Source organism: Hyperoodon ampullatus (assembly GCF_949752795.1).
Source record: "Hyperoodon ampullatus genome assembly, chromosome: 19".
In the NCBI taxonomy this organism is placed as follows: Eukaryota; Metazoa; Chordata; class Mammalia; order Artiodactyla; family Ziphiidae; genus Hyperoodon; species Hyperoodon ampullatus.
Genome location: NC_136932.1, coordinates 9502215 through 9519466, shown reverse-complemented (window position 1 = coordinate 9519466; position 17252 = coordinate 9502215). Strand labels below are relative to the sequence as shown.

At 37.8% G+C, this 17252-nt stretch overlaps 1 protein-coding gene across 1 annotated transcript in view; it reads left to right on the top strand.

Moving 5' to 3' along the window:
• Positions 1 to 17252, top strand: part of NSF (N-ethylmaleimide sensitive factor, vesicle fusing ATPase) — a gene marked incomplete at both ends in the record, with an annotated part of 138281 nt that overhangs the window by 80156 nt on the left and 40873 nt on the right. The window contains 5 exons of the mRNA XM_079726222.1: positions 1698 to 1863; positions 2965 to 3039; positions 3226 to 3413; positions 10919 to 11014; positions 14442 to 14598. Of these exons, the coding sequence (XP_079582348.1) occupies positions 1698 to 1863; positions 2965 to 3039; positions 3226 to 3413; positions 10919 to 11014; positions 14442 to 14598 (682 nt within the window). The remainder of the gene's footprint in view (positions 1 to 1697; positions 1864 to 2964; positions 3040 to 3225; positions 3414 to 10918; positions 11015 to 14441; positions 14599 to 17252) is intronic.

Sequence of the window (17252 nt, the reverse complement as noted above, 5' to 3'; positions counted from 1 at the left end):
CTGCGATAGTGAGAGGCCTATGCACCGCGATGAAGAGTGGCCCCCACTTGCCAAAACTAGAGAAAGACCTCGTACAGAAACCAAGACCCAACACAGCAAAAATAAATTAATTAATTAATAAACTCCTACCCCCAGTATCCTCTTTAAAAAAAAAAATGTTCATTGCAACAACTTCTTGATACTAAAAACTTAGAAATTATTAAATATGTGACAGTAAAGAATTAATGTGGAGTAGGGGAATTAAATTGTGAAACCAGTCATATGATGAAATATTATGGAGCCATTAAAAATCATAATGTATAGCTGTATTTATAGACATGGGAAAGGGCTTAAGATAATATCTGGGCTGAAAAAAAGAGATACAAACTTTTTATGTAGTACCAAATTAATAATATCAGTTATTTCTATCTAGTTGAATTTTGGATGATTGAGATTTCTTTACATCTTTTGGTATTTTTTCCAAGTTTTCTATAGTGATCATGTATTTTGCAATTGGAACCCAAAATAACAATTTTAAATTGTTTTTAAAAAACAGTTAATGTTCAAGAGAATGCAAGATGCAGTGAGTTTCCAAATTTTAATTAAAATAAAATTAAAACAAATAAATCTGCATTAACAGCATTTATCTTTAAGCAATATAATATAGTTTATTTTTAACTTATTTCTATTTGTTTTATAACTTTTGCTCAGTTAACATCTAATACTTTCATAATAAAAGTTTTAAGTCTATTTAAAAAAAAAATGATATCCTTGCCAGAGTTTTAGTGAATACCAACCATATCTAATCTTGAATCTCATTATGCCCATCATTTATACCATCCGTATGTTGTCATATTTAGATTATGTTCATTTTCACCTGTTTTGTTTTGCTAATCCCTACTGGTTGTTGTTAAAAAAAAAAAATCTCTGCAATACACTTCCCCTTTTGGTTCCTAACAAGAGACTTAATTATAATTACTTAAATATAAATTGCTAGAAGGTCCATGTTAACTTAACCTAGTGAATTATTGGCATTTAAAAGTATTTGCATTTATTAAAAGTTCAAAATATATAAACTGATTTCTTTTAATGATAACTTTATATCTGACAAAGTAAAACAAATCACCATGTAGAAGAAACAGCATCTGCTTGACCATGTTCTTTTTATAAACTTTGTTCTCACTTTACTGTTCAGAAGAAGCAATCTGTTTTCATATGATATAACTGAATATGAATCAAGTTCAGTATCTTCTCCCATTTGCCCAATTCCCAGTCCACCTCTGTGTGGAGTTACTCTTCAGCTATATAGTATGACAAATATTAAACTTACTGTTTTGGGGGCTATCCTCTCACCAAAACTCAGGGAAAATGGGAGGGAGCTGCTGTTCATTGACTTAAGGAATGCTTGACAGTTCTTCTTTCAAAGAGTGAGATAAGAAATGTGTATGAATGAATAGTTAGTTATGATGTACTATTCACTTTCATCAGTATATAATGTGGGTTTTTGTTTTATGTCTATTAAATATGAGGTTCTGGAATGCCTTTTCACTTTGCAGAATTCTGAGACTGCAGTTCCAACACCTTTGAGAGGGCAGCAATCATGGTTATACCGGCTACATTTATTAGTCAAAAGGCGAGAAAGCTTTGTTTTGCTTTTTTGATTAGTTTGTTTAATAATATATTCAAATTATGACCTTTAATGTAATTTCTTTTACTAGCTTGGTGCTAACAGTGGTTTGCACATCATCATCTTTGATGAAATTGATGCCATCTGCAAACAGAGAGGGAGCATGGCTGGAAGCACAGGAGTTCATGACACTGTCGTCAACCAGTTGCTGTCCAAAATTGATGGGGTAGAGCAACTAAACAACATCTTAGTCATTGGTATGTTTGCTTGGTTTAAAAAAGAAAAGTACTGTGATTTCAAAAATATTAGATACATAGGTTCTGAATTCAGATTTGTGTAGCTTGTAATTATACTATTCTGCCAATGTTTCCAAATTAGAATCAAGTGATATTGAAGAATTTCACTATTTTAATGTCTAGCCTTACTAGGACAAATGAAAGATGGGTTTTAGTGACTCATGGCTTTTTTTTTTTTTAATAAAAATCCTCACTTTTTAAAAAAAATTTATTATTATTTTTGGCTGCGTCGGGTCTTAGTTGTGGCACATGGGATCTTTCGTTGCGGCATGTGGGCTCTTTGTTGCGGCACATGGGCTTCTCTCTAGTTGTGGCATGTGGGCTTAGTTGCCCTGTGGCATGTGGGATCTTAGTTCCCCGACCAGGGGTTGAACCCGCGTCCCCTAGCATTGGAAGGCGGATTCTTAACCACTGGACCACCAGGGAAGTCCCAACTCATGGCTTTAAACTTATAGTTAACAGATGAAAAAGGCTGCATGATGTAATGCAGTGGTTTTCAAACTGGGTCCTGTAGGCCTCCAGGAGTCCTCAGAGCTACTTCAGGGTCTGTGCGGCCAGGGTTTGAGCTTCAGATCATGCATCCCTATTATAACTTAACTTTTTAACTGCTTTATGTACTGAAGTTCTTCTTAAGATGACTTTGAAAACAAAACAAAACAAAAATTCTGCCGTTCATGAAGGTTGAAAACCATTGGCCTACAAAAAAGAGAAGGGATGTTGGGGTCAGACAGATCATGTTCACATTGCCCCTCTCTCACTTTGATAGTTTACTTACCCTCTCTGAACCTAAAATTTTCTTTTTAAATATTTGAAGCTTTCATTACATTTATATTCCACTGGCCTGTACAGTAGTGAAATACTGAAGCAAAGTCCCCAGGTATTGTCATTAGGTCGAGAACAAATGATATTGTTGAAAATGACTGCTTTTCTATTTGACTTTTATAAAATGTCCTCTTAGCTTGTCAGGGAAATTGCTATTCTTACATATACTGAAGGGACATTTTATCTTATTTTTGAATTCTGATAGTTTGTGTGTTGTTTTGTTTTAACAACTGTGCTCAGGAATGACCAACAGACCAGATCTCATAGATGAGGCTCTCCTTCGACCTGGAAGACTGGAAGTTAAAATGGAGATAGGTAAATAGATCTGTCACTGACTGGGGGAGGGGAGTGTAATTAGAGTTCATTAGCAGGAGCAAAGCCATATAATGTAATATTAGTTAGAAAAAGTTGTGTATCAGAAGCAGGTATTTACACGCTTGAGTACCTATAAGAAAAACGTTAAGATTATAATAATGTCTATTTTATTTTCAATTTTATCAGGCTTACCAGATGAGAAAGGCCGACTCCAGATCCTTCACATCCACACAGCAAGGATGAGAGGGCATCAGTTGCTCTCTGCTGATGTAGACATAAAAGAACTGGCCGTAGAGACCAAGAACTTCAGCGGTGCTGAGCTCGAGGGTCTGGTGCGAGCAGCGCAGTCCACTGCTATGAACAGACACATAAAGGTCAGTAAAATCAACTACCGTATTAGGAGTCTGCAGCCCTGTAAATACCATGCCAGTATTCTTTCTCTTTCCTTTCAAGCATACTAAGGACTAGGGTAATACTGACTTTTGATGGAGAATAGACATGGTAAAAGGTATAGGAATTAATTGTCAACTGCTAAATCTTCCGAGTAGTTGCAAAAAAGATAATGGTAGCATCTGCTCCATGGTAACCATTGACCCATTTACCTTAGGTTGCCACCATTTGATACAGACACGTGAAGATGAAGATTTTGAAGAATTTTTTTTAAATTTGTGCTGTGTTGACTTGTAACATGACATAGGAAGTTGGATTTTCTACATGCTAGAATTATGAGGGCTGCTTCATTAAGTAAATATATTGAATACCTGCTATTTTCAAGGTATTAAGCGGGAGACACAAAGATAATAAAGCACGACCTTTTCCCACAAGGAGTAGAGAGTCAGGGAAATGCATATGTTTGCAAATTAATACAATAATGTTATTGATACTTTGGTAGAAATACATACAGAGGATACTTTCATTTTGGTAAATAAAATTTGATAAAGTGCATTTGATTCTTTACCATCGCTTCTCTTCAGGTTTTACTTACCACCTGTAGTTAGGTGACTCCCAGATTTATGTCTCATCTCTTGAAAGTATCTTTCTCCCACTTTCAGATTTATACCAAATACCTGTACCTGGATGTGTTATCAGATTTCAATTTTAATATTCCAAAACCAAATTCACTTTTTTGTTGTTGTTGTTGTTGTTTTTACTACTTTCCTTCCTGCTCCTACTTCCCTGCTTATCCCAATTTCCTAAGCTTAAAACTCCAAGATTATCTTTGATTTCTACCACTCTCTTGTGTCCTACATCAAGTTATTTGCCAGATTTTGTCAGTTCTATCTTGGCAGTATCTTTCAGTTCTCATTGCCACCACCTGTCTTCTGTTTGATTAACCTTCCTGTTTCACACCATTCTATTCTTCAGAGACTTTCAGTGACTCACCATGATCTGCAGAACAAAGTACAGAAGTCTTAGGCTGGTCTTTAAGGTCCTCTTAGATCTGACCCTAAATTGGCCTTTCCTGATGTGTTCCCAGTTATTCTCCATACACTTTATAAATTTACTTATTTATTTATTTTATTTTTGGCTGCGTTGAGTCTTCATTGCTGCACACAGGCTTTCTCTAGTTGTTGCAGCGAGTGGGGACTCTCTGTTTCGGCGCGCAGGCTTCTCATCACGGTGGCCTCTCTTGTTGCGGAGCACGGGCTCTAGGCTCATGGGCTTCAGTAGTTGTGGCCCACGGGCTTAGCTGCTCCACAGCATGTGGGATCTTCCCAGACCAGGGCTCAAACCCGTGTCCCCTGCATTGGCAGGCGGACTCTCAACCACTGCGCCACCAGGGAAGCCCTCCATACACTTTAGCCAAACTAAAATATTGAATATTTACCAGTCATCAGATATTAATGTATTTTTCTACTTCTCTGCTGTTACCTCTTTTTTTTTTTTTTCTTCACTGAGAACCTTTACCCTCTATGTTTACTTATCTTTTCAATACCTGGCTCATGTACCACCACTTTCTTCAAACTTTTTCTCATTCTCCCTTTCAAGAATGGTGTGTTCTGTTCCTTCTTGAACTAGTAGTGTATCGGAAATTCCCTGGCGGTCCAGTAGTTAGGACTTCGCGGTTTCACTGCGGTGTCCCAGGTTCAATCCCTGGTGGGGAAACTAAGATGCCGCAAGCCACACAGTGCGGCCAGAAAAAAAAAAAGAAATAGTAACGCATCATTTACAATACCTTCTGTTGACTTTTGATCAGTGGATTTATCTAGCCTAGTGTGTGCCGGACACTGTACTAGGGGTTAATGCTCCAATTGCCTACCCTTGAGCAGCTCACAGTCTAATCCTCCACATGCAGTAATAGAAAGTACATACGGGGTAAGGAAGTGAAAAGGTGTCAGGTGTGGTCAGCTTGTCGGTGAGAGGAGCCTTCACAGAGGAATTTCTGGGTGGATATGTTTCCTGATGGAGTCAGGCATTTTAGGTAGAAAGAACAAATATGCAAAGGAACAGAGACACACAAACAGCATGGTGTGTTAGAGTAATTCAGTATTGCTGCAGCATAAAAGGTAGGGAAGGGGAGGTAGAGAGAGACGTGGGGGATAAGTCAGGAGGCTAAAGCAGGGGATGGAGCACAAAGAGCCTTTTATACTGTGCTAAGAAGTATGGACTTCTTTTCTGTGAGTAGTGCTAAGCCATTGAAGAGTTTTAAGAATAGCAGTGACATAGTGTTAAAACATAAGCTCACTCTGGCAGCTGTGTCGAGTGGAGTATTTAGGGGAGTGAAGTTGGTGACATAAGACAAGAGAGGGGAACTTGTATAACAATTCACGCAGGAAATAGTAAAAGCCTGAACAGTCAGGTCGAGTATGTTTTATTCGGGTATACCCTGGCAATGGTTTTAAACCAAGGGTCGGTAAATTGTGGCCCATGGGCCGTATCCAGCCAACCACCAGTTTTTATAAATAAAGTTTTTTTGGAACACAGCCACCCCTGTTCATTTATGTATTGTCTGTGGCTGCTTTCATGCTACAATGCCAGAGTTGAGTATTTGCAAAAGAGACTGCATGGCCCACAAAGCCTAAAATATTTACTATCTGGCCCTTTATGGAAAAAGTTTGTCAACCCCTGTTGTAGACTTTAAGTCCATATCTTATTCATTTCTGAATCTCCCACAGTATTTCATATAGGTCTTAATACTGAGAATATGGTAGCTGTTTAGTAAATACTTTTTAAATTAGTAAATATGTATTCTGTATCAAACTCTATCTATAAGCCATAATTCCCCTACATAATGGAACTGACTTTGTTCTAGCTCAAGAATGCCATAATGGGAGAGGCCACTTTAGACAAGATGGTAAAACTCTTTAAAATACTGGAGACCCATGGGCTTCCCTGGTGGCGCAATGGTTGAGAGTCCGCCTGCCCATGCAGGGGATGCGGGTTCATGCCCCGGTCCGGGAAGATCCCACATGCCACGGAGTGGCTGGGCCCGTGAGCCATGGCCGCTGAGCCTGCGTGTCCGGAGCCTGTGCTCACAACGGGAGAGGCCACAACAGTGAGAGGCCCGCGTACCGCAAGAAAAAAAAAAAAATACTGGAGACCCAGTGGGGAGGAGGATACTAGTACTACTGCATTAAAACAAAACAAAAAAAATTGAGGGGCCTCCCTGGTGGCGCAGTGGTTGAGAGTCCGCCTGCCGATGCAGGGGATACGGGTTCGTGCCCCGGTCTGGGAGGATCCCATATGCCGCGGAGCGGCTGGGCCCGTGAGCCATGGCTGCTGAGCCTGCGCATCCGGAGCCTGTGCTCCGCAACGGGAGAGGCCACAACAGTGAGAGGCCCTCATACCACAAAAAAAAAAAAAAAAAAAAAAAAAAATTGAGAATGCGAAAGGACTGGATAGTGTGGGAAATATAGTATTGGGTCCTTTATAGAATGGATCCATTCATTTCATTCATCCATTCTTTCTCCTTGCCATAAGAAATGTCTTAGAAAAAGTGATGGTGACTTAAAGAAAAATTGTATAAATGATGTGAAAATTGCTCCCCACCGTACCGATCTTTCACCTCAGACCACATTAGTGCTTCTTGATACTATAATCCACAACAGCTAGTTTATTAGGTATCAGATTTTTCATACGCATTAGCCACTGAATTTTTATCTTATTTAGTCATTTGTCATTTTTATCACACAATAATCTTATCCCAAAGTGTCCCTAAGCCATGGTCAAGAAACATGCTTTCTTTAAGCATGTATTGGATTTATTTACACACGAGGCAATGAGAAACGGTGGAAAAATCACAAGTTTTGTAGTCAGAAGGTGTGGTTATGTGTTACAGTTCTTCCCACTTTTTTTGTTTCTGATTTGTCAAGGGGAAATGACTACCTATTTCATCAAGTTTTTGTGAAAATGAAATCAAATACTGTTTGTGGAAGTGCCTTACAAACTATATAAATGTTTACTTCCATTTTTGTTATTATTGGCTGATTTGAGAGGATACTGTATACATCCTTTTCAATATCTGAGTTTCTGATTTTTGTTGACTATTTGCAGTTATAATATTTCTGATTTAAAGCTAAAATATTCACCACCACTGTACGGAATATGTTATCCTTTTAGATTTGCAAGTAAGAAGTAGTGCAAATAGTGGACATTATTTCCCGCACTTTTTCCATGTGGTTGAATTATCTTTAACTTAAACTTCAGATGATGCATATAGGCTTGTGATCAACACCTTTTGTACCAAACAGCTTTTGGTTTTTTTGGGTATCAGTGGAATATCTAATGCAAGGGACTTCACAGGTACTTCGGGGAAGGGAGAGATATCTAAGACACTAACCTCACTACCAAAAAAGAAATAGTATTAACATTTACTTTCTTTTCTGCATTAAAAAAAATCTGCACTGTCCAGGTCTTTAAACATTGTTTTCCCAACAAGACTCTTCCTCAGTTGAACAAAAGACACACAGTTTTAATATTCTCATTTCTGTACATATTTATAGCTTTACTAGTAGTGATTGATGAGCAAGTACTTAATTTGAAACTTATGACTTACAGTTGGTGTAGAACTTATACACAACATTCATCTGTTTATTATGGTGTTCTTTCTTTGTATTATAAAAAGCCATTATTGGGAATTCCCTGGCAGTCCAGTGGTTAGGACTCGGTGCTCTCACTACCAGGACCTGGGTTCAATCCCTGGTCGGGGAACTAAGATCCCGCAAGCCGACTGGCGTGGCCAAAAAAAAAAAAAAGCCATTAATAGTGTTATTTTGCTTCCTTTTCAAAAGAATTAGGTTTAAACAAAGTCAGGTGGAATAAACTAAACAAGTCTTCCCTGTTAAACTGTTCTTTCAGGTTTTTTGAAGCAAGTGGAAAATCCAGTCATGAACACCTGATGTGCATGTCATTTGTGCTTGAATCCATGTTTGTGGTCAACTAAAATTCATGTGACATTTGGTTGTTTTTAGCTTGAAAGGAATTTCTGCTTCAGGTAGAGAAGATAACACAAATATCTTCTGCTCTAATCTGTTGTAAGGAAATAAATTGAGGACACACACACACACACACACTTTACAACTGAATCAAAGCTGATTTATGTTTGCAGAATTTCAATAAAATTCTTTTTTATTTTCTGTAGAATTTTGAATGATTAAGGTCATTCTACCCTTAATTTAAGAGGAATGATAAGAACTTTGAAAGGTCAGATTTAAAAGGTTATGAAATTTAAGTGTGACCACTGGATATTTGCTAGTGTTGAAATACAAGTTTATTAGTTTCTGCAGGTATAAGCTGAAAGATGTTGCCTCTTCCATATTGATTAGCTGTTATAAATAAAATGCAGAAAAAAATCACACTAATTCAGACAAATAAGAAAAGGTTTTCTGAATGAGTAAAAATTCAGAATTGTAGATTTTTTTAAATAACATTTTGCGATTTTGACAAAATAGTAAAATAGTAAAAGTTAGCCAAGAGAAGTCCTTAGAAAACTTATTTTAATGAATAGGTATGAAAGGTTTATCATCGTAGTATTGATTACTTACAATTAGGTGACTTCTGAAATTCCTAGAGTGTCTAAAAACAACTTGTTCTAAAATAACTGTCCCCCAGCCATCTTAATTCACTTTAATTCATTGGGTGAGTCCTTTCTTAGTAAAAATGCAAGGTTCACACCAGCTCCAGCCCTGAAATCTGTCATATTTTTCAGCAAATGCTGAAAGATAGACAAGATATTCCCTTCATATTGCTATATGTTTCTGTCATTTGAATTCAGCTTCACTCTAAAAGGAAATCATAACAGTATTTCATAACACTGTTATGAAAATGCTTGCCTATGCCTCCCTATGTACATACGAGAATCATTTTCTAAGATAGATAGATAGCTGGATGGATTTTTGAAGACAGGGTTATTACATTTTCTTCTAGTTTCTAGTGTTTATTCTGGTTCCTTTTACAGGTGACCTGTTTTTGTCTCTCAAAAGGTTCTAGAAATTTCTCTTCACCTTTGGTGTTCTGATAGTTTACAACACTGTCTAGACAGATGTGGGTTTCTTTTCATTTACCCTGATCACTCATTGAAACCTTTAAACTGCAAAGATACACCTTTCTTCAGCCGGAGAAATTTTATTTCTTCTGTCTTTTATTGTTTTTTCTCTATCATTCTTTCTTTTCTCTCCTTCTGAGACTCCTCTTAGATCAGTGTTAAAACTTCCAGATACATGTTCCATGCTTTTTAACCATTCTCTCTCACTTTCTGTCATTTCATGGGATTTGGGGCAGGAAGGGAGACAAAAGTGTTCTGTTTGCCATCTTGATCTAGTTTTCTGACAGAGTTCTTTTTGTCCCATAAGGCTGAGTTTTACAAAATGTTTGTCATTTTATTTGTCTCAGCAGTCCATTCCTAAAGGAACATGACTCATATTTTATAATAACCTTTGGAAGGTTGATACTGCTTCACATACTTTGGTTTTGTAGTCAGATTTTTTTGAAGATATGTTTTTTTAAAGCCTATAGTACCATTTTAAAAATTAGACTCACTTGCCTTGTGCTATTGGGAGTGAGCCCAGTCACATTAAAAAGTGTGTTGGTATCTCAATCACTCATCAGGTCCAGGCAGCTCCAAGTGCTGATAAAGGCCTTGATGCTTCTCCAGATGTCTGTTCTAAGTGGTAGCTCCAGGTGCAGTAAGCAGAATATTTGGAGCTGGCACATAGATTCTCAAGCACAGAGTATGAGCAAAAATCAGAGTTGTAGGTCCTTGGTCTCCTAGAATAATGGTTCACAAACCTGGTTGAGCATCAGAACCACCTGTGCACTTTATAAAAATGTAAATGCCTGGACCTTCTGCTGGACCTGTTAAATCAAAATCCTGCAGGGTGGGGCTGGGCATCTATATACGTATGTAGGTGTGTGTGTGTGTGTGTATATCTTTAAAGACTCTAGGCGTTATTCTGATAGGCAGCCGAGGATGAAAACCACTGTTCCTGGAGACCCTCTCTAAATAGTTTCTCCTCCTCGTGCCTCATTTTGAAAAATAAAAACAAAAAAAAAAACGCTATCCAGTGTCCTTTGGTAAAGATATGTGATAATTTACTTGACTGGTACCCTCTTCATGGACATTTAATTTGCCTCCAGTCTTCGGCTATTACAAATTACTCTAGTAGATATCCTGGTACATAAAACTTTGTGCACATTTGTGAGTATATTCATGGGATAAACACCTAGAAGTGGAGTTGTTCAGGCAAAAGGCATAATATATGTATATGTAGGTATGTGTGTGTGTGTGTGTGTGTGTGTGTGTGTGTATGTTTGTGAATTTGAGAGAGATTTTTTTTGTCTGTGGAAATATGCCTTTTATATCCTCAGGTGTTATATTCTTAGGCTGAAAATATTCTTAAATCTTGGAAGTCCTTAACGTTTTGTTTTCATTTCTAATCAGGCCAGTACTAAAGTGGAAGTGGACATGGAGAAAGCAGAGAGCCTGCAGGTGACAAGAGGAGACTTCCTTGCTTCTTTGGAGAATGATATCAAACCAGTGAGTATGAATACTGAGTGATGTATAAGCCAAAAAGAAAAATAATAATTCAGGGGGAAAATAAGTGCCATTTTACCCAATATTTTGGAAGGTTATATCACATGTAGTTTTAAAAAAATCATAAAATCTCAGTACTGGAACTGTCCAATATAAGAAACATCTGTTCAGTAACTCTGATGGCTGGGTAATTAACCAAGACTTACTGAAATATTTCTCATGATAGGGAGCTCTCCATCTTGTAAGGCAGACCATTCAATTTTGAGACTTTCTAATTATTTGTTCTTAAATTGTTTTGAACTAGAAATAGTTTTCTCATTGGTTCTTATATAATCTGAAGCTACGGATACCTAAATTCATCCTAATTCATCCATCCTTCATATTTTACTTATTATGTTTAAAATTAATTCTCATCTCCTTTCTCTCTACCTTTCCCCACCCTCCTCCAAGGCATCCCGTTTTCTTGCTCAATATCTCCAGTTCCTCTAACTGCTATAGTTTCTAAAACTTTTAACCATTTTCAGTGCCTTTTTTTAAAAAGGTGTCAATTTTCTTAAAATGTACTCAAAACTCAATAGTCATAGTTTTAGTTTTAGAATACATTATAAGGTCATTAACCCGTTTTCCTATAAAACAACCACTCATGTTTGAGTAACCATTATTTGGAGTCCTATATTAATAAAAAAACAAATTGTAGAACCTTAAAAAGGTGTGTATGTTGTTTTTCTTTCTTCGATGGACCTTGGGTGCACAGAATTGGATTAACCTTAATCTTTAATTCATGACATGCTGTCATTAGTCTACAGTGTGTAAAATAAAATATGGTATATATTGATTTTTTGAGACTTGCTATTTTATTACATATTTTATTATCAAGTCATCTATATGATTGTGCTATGCCTCATTTATTTTCATTGCTGAATAGCATCACATTGTGTGACTGACACAATTTGTCTGTTTTCCTGTCAATGGGCAGTTGGAACGTTACCAGTTTTTTGTTATTACAAACAACTGCTGCTAAAGCATTCTTGAATGAGTTTCTCCTAGATATATGTTTAGGAATAAAATGGCTGGGTTGTTGGGTATATGAATGTACAACTTCAAACTAAGACTTTCAAGCTGTTTTTTTCAGTGGTTGAACCAATAAACACTTCCCCCAATAATGTAAAAGAGATCCTGTTCTCTGCATCCTCTACAATACTTGGTATTGTCAGAATTACTTTTTGCCATTCAGTTGGATGTAAAATGGGATCGCGTTTTGGCCTTGATTTTCATTTCACTGATTACCTATGAAGTATTTCTCCATATGTTTATTGGCCATATGAGTATCTTCTGTGAGATGCCATTCATGTGTTTTGCCTATTTTTCTGTTGTATTGTTTATTTTTATTTGATCTGTATAAGTTCTTTATATATCCTTGACAGTAATTATTTGTTGCAAGTATCTCCTTTAAAGACAAAAATCAGCTTCTTTTAGCCCTATCTGCTTTTTTAAAAATTAATTAATTAATTAATTTATTTATTTATTGTCGGCTGCATTGGGTCTTTGTTGCTGTGCATGGGCTTTCTCTAGTTGTGGCGAGCGGGGGGCTACTCTTCGTTGTGGTGTGTGGGCTTCTCATTGTGGTGACTTCTCGTTGCGGAGCACGGGCTCTAAGCACGTGGGCTTCAGTAGTTGTGGCTCGCGGGCTCAGTAGTTGTGGCTCACTGGCTTCAGTAGTTGCGGCGCACAGGCTCTAGAGCGCAAGCTCAGTAGTTGTGGTGCCCAGGCCTAGTTGCTCTGCGGCATGTGGGATCTTCACGGACCAGGGCTCAAACCCGTGTCCCCTGTATTGGTAGGCGGATTCTTAACCACTGTGCCACCAGGGAAGCCCCCTGTCTGCTTTTTTATGACTATTCTGACTTTTAAATATAAAATAATTACTTTCAAAAGTTACTCAGCAGTGGAAATGGTTTAATCTTTTGCTGTTATTATTCGTAATAGTTACCAAAAATATTAGAGCCCAGCCTAACTGATCTATCTTAAAATTTTTTCAAGACAGATAAGTTGGCTACAAGGAAAGGGCAACTAAGATAACTTAGTTAAGTAAGCAGTAACTTTTATTTATTCCAAGGGTCTGGGGGATAAAACAAAAACTGAAATGACAGGATAAGTAAGGATGACTCATACATATTATATAGCTTGGGAGGGTCACTGTTTTCTGGTTCACGTATCTCAACGCTGTTAGACAAAAGCCAGCCAATCTACATATTTCCTACGACAGCCTTCCAACCAGTATTTATTAGGCTCTTCCTTTATAACTTTTTACACAGCCACTGCATTTACCATATTCAGACCAGGGAATAAGAACTTTACTCTGTACTCAGGAATCAAAGCACTAGTGTATGCAAGGACCAAAGAGTGGTCTGAAAAATGATTTGGTGGCAGAGTAATAGAGTGATGAGACCACTGTATACTGTTTATAAACAGTATTACAAAGGATGACTTTCTGTGAGGTGCAAGTTCTAAAGAACTGTTAAAGTTATTCCATACATTGGGGAGTGAAAACTTGACTTGAGGGTTGTGATAATTTTTTTAAATTAGGAATTGTCAAGCTATATGAGCTTTATATTACATTGGGTTATATTTTCCTACTCATTTCTTCTCCTGTTAACCTTGTGGAAATGCTATTCAATTAAGTAAATAAGTACTAAAGTTTTTAACTACTTTTGGTAGCTGGTTTGATGGGAGTTACAATTTGAGATTAGAAGTTGAAAATGAAAAGGGATGTGATTTATGCCCCAATATATAGTACAAATGAAATGATTATATATAGCAATTGCTTTTCTTTCCTTTCCCTAACCCTTCAATCTTCATTACCTCTGCTCATTTCTAGCTCGTTCTAAATCTTACATTTACACACACACTTACCTTTTGGTGCGATTCGACTTATATCCCCTACCACCAAGCGTATGTGGACAAGATCTCCTCATTACCATTTCATATTTCCACTTTAATATCTGACACCTACAGTCAGTGTTAGGATAGTATCTTTGTGTGCTGAGCCAACTGTTTCTAATTTCTAAATCCATATTCTCTCTTTCTCTTTGCTCTTGACAGAAGGCCACAACCCATGTACTCCTTATAGAAACAAGCACATTGGAACGTACCCTTTCTCAGGGATTGCAAGGGCTTGAGCCCTCACAGAATCTGAGCCTAGAATATATTTTTTATTCCATTAAGTCATGTGAAGCAGTTTTTGCCCCAACTGGGTAAAAAGTTAAATGAGAAATTATAAAAATTTTTTTTTGCTTTTCAGGCTTTTTATATTAATATGGGATATTGCTATGGCCCTAGCATGTAGGAATTATTACTCATCCTTTACACCTTTAAATATTTAATTTTTAATACTGATGCTGAAAATGCTTTAAACTGTCCTTTTCCTTCATAGGCATTTGGCACAAACCAAGAGGATTATGCAAGTTACATTATGAATGGTATCATCAAATGGGGTGATCCAGTTACTCGAGTTCTAGAAGATGGGGAGCTGCTGGTCCAACAGACTAAAAACAGTGATCGCACACCATTGGTTAGCGTCCTTCTGGAAGGTGAGAAAAAATGATGTGATGGCATCAAAAGCTGAAAAAAGAAAAAGAAGCACTTTTACAAAACCATTTAGCACATTCCAGAAAAATGAATTATTTTCAGTTCTAAACCTGTTCATGATTTGAAAATAGCAATCCATTCTGTGTTCCGATATTGTGCACGAATTTAAATCTTCTTGGGTTAGAATGTTACTAATGAATGATAGCAACTAGTTTTCTTACAAGATTGTATCTAAATTTCTGTGTTACTTAATAGACTCTATAATACCACATAATATTCAATTCAATTAAAAAAATATTCACTGAGTATTTACTATGTCTTAGGCATTGAACTGGTTACTGGAGACACAAAGACATTCACAGAGTTGAGTCTGGTCATGAAAAAAGCCATGTAAACAAATACCTAACTACCATGTATGTGTGTAAGGGTATGTGAATGCAAGTCATTTTGCCCAGGGGTGGTCAAAGAAAGTGTTCAATTTAGACTTTGAAGGATCAGTTAGGATTTTACCAAGCAGACAAAAAAGGAAGGACATTCTACCAATTACTTTTTATAGTTATAATTAGTAGAACAACAGAAAGGTTCAGTGAGTCCACATGACAGGGGAATCCAGCCCCTTCCAAAGGGCTAGGGGCGGGGGCTCCCTGAGAGAAACACATTAAGCCAAGACCTAAAGGATGAGGAGAAGCTGGGCGGGCATAGTAACTGCGGAAGATGTTCTAAACAGAGGGACCAGCATGTGAAAAAGCCCTGGGCTGGAAGGATACTGAAACAGAAAGGGAGATTGGCTAAGACATGAGACTGAAGAAGACAGGAGCCAGTTCATGCAAAGCCTTGTAGACCATGTTAATGATTTAGACTCTGTCCAGGGGGCAGTGGGGAGCCGTTTGTAGGATTTTAAGCAGTGAAGTGACATGATCAGATTTATATTTTCAAAACATCATGACTGCTTTGTGATAGAGAATGGATTAGAGTGGCGAAAATACACAGGAAAGACCAATGGTGAGAAGCAGTTGCATTAGTTTTAATGAGAGCTGATTATGGTTTGAAGTACTGTAGTGGTAGGAGAGATGGAGTTATGTAGACCACTTTGAGAAATATTTAGGAGGGAGAATAAAAGAGACTTTATGATAATTATAATAATGATTAATTAATTATTAAGCATAATTAAGCTAACATTCTTTGAACTCTTAACTATTTGCCAGTCAGTCTACTAGCATTTTACACATACTTTCTCATTTAAACCCCACTTCAATCCTGTGAGGGCAGATGCTGCTGTTATCCCTATTTTGTAGATGAGGAAGCTGAAGCTTAGAAATAGTAAGTAGATTGAAAATGGGGAGAGATCAAACATGATCCCCAGGTTTCTGGTATTCACTGCTGGTAAATGCTATTGTTTACTAAGACTGGGAATGCTAGTGGAGAAGTACATTTCAGAAAGAAAGATCATGAGTTCAGTTTTGGACACATTAAGTTCATGGTTCCTGTAGGATAATTGAATGGGAAATGTTGAGTAGCCCACCGGATATGTGGGTCTAGTGCTTAGAAGAGAGGTCTCGCTGGCAGTATACATTCATGAGTTGTCACTATGTAGACTGTTGTTGAATCCATGGGAGTGGATGAAGTCACTTACAGAAAGGGTAGGTTGAGAAGAAATGGGGGGCCTAGGACTAATCTCTGAGGTGTGTCAACATTTAAGGACTAAGTAGAGCAGGAAGAGTTGACAAAGGAGATTGAGCAAGAATAACCAGAGAGGTAAGAGCGGGGAGAAAGAGAATGTGCTGTCACAGAAGCCAAGAAAACTATTTAAGGAAAGAAGAGAGGTATAGCTGATTCACTTTGCTGTACAGTAGAAACTAACACAACATTGTAAAGCAGCTATACTCCAATAAAAATTAATTATAAAAAAAAAAGAAAAATAGGGCTTCCCTGGTGGCGCAGTGGTTGAGAGTCCGCCTGCCGATGCAGGGGACACGGGTTCGTGCCCCGGTCTGGGAAGATCCCACATGCCGCAGAGCGGCTAGGCCCATGAGCCATGGCCACTGAGCCTGTGCTCTGGAGCCTGTGCTCCGCAAGGGGAGAGGCCACAACAGTGAGAGGCCTGCCTACCGCAAAAAAAAAAAAAAAAAAAAAAAAGAAAAAGAAATAAAGAGGAGAGTTATCAGTTGTATCAAATATTCCTGAGAGGCCAACAGATAAAGTGTTGGATTTGGTGACGTGGCGGCGGTCATTGGTGACCCTGATGGGAGCCTGTCCCATGTAATGGCAATGGAAGCCATAGCGTTTGTTTGAGGATGGATGGAAGGTGAAGAGTGAAGGCAGCTGGCGTAGATGATTATTTAGGGAGGTTCCATTTCGAAGGGAGAAGGCAGAGTAGTGTTGAGAGTAGTGAAGTCAAGAAAGAGGTTTTTTTTGTTTTGTTTATTAAACTGTCAGTAGACTAGAGCATGTTTAAATGCTGTTGGTAAGGCTCCAGGGAAGACGGAGGGGTGGAACATATGGGGGAGAGGGTACAATCAATAATGTCAGGTTCCTCACAGATGTAGAGAACAAATGTATGGACACCAAGGGGGAAAGTGGGGTGGGGGGTGTGATAAATTGGGAGATTGGGCTTGACATATATACACTAATATGTATAAAATGGATAACTAATAAG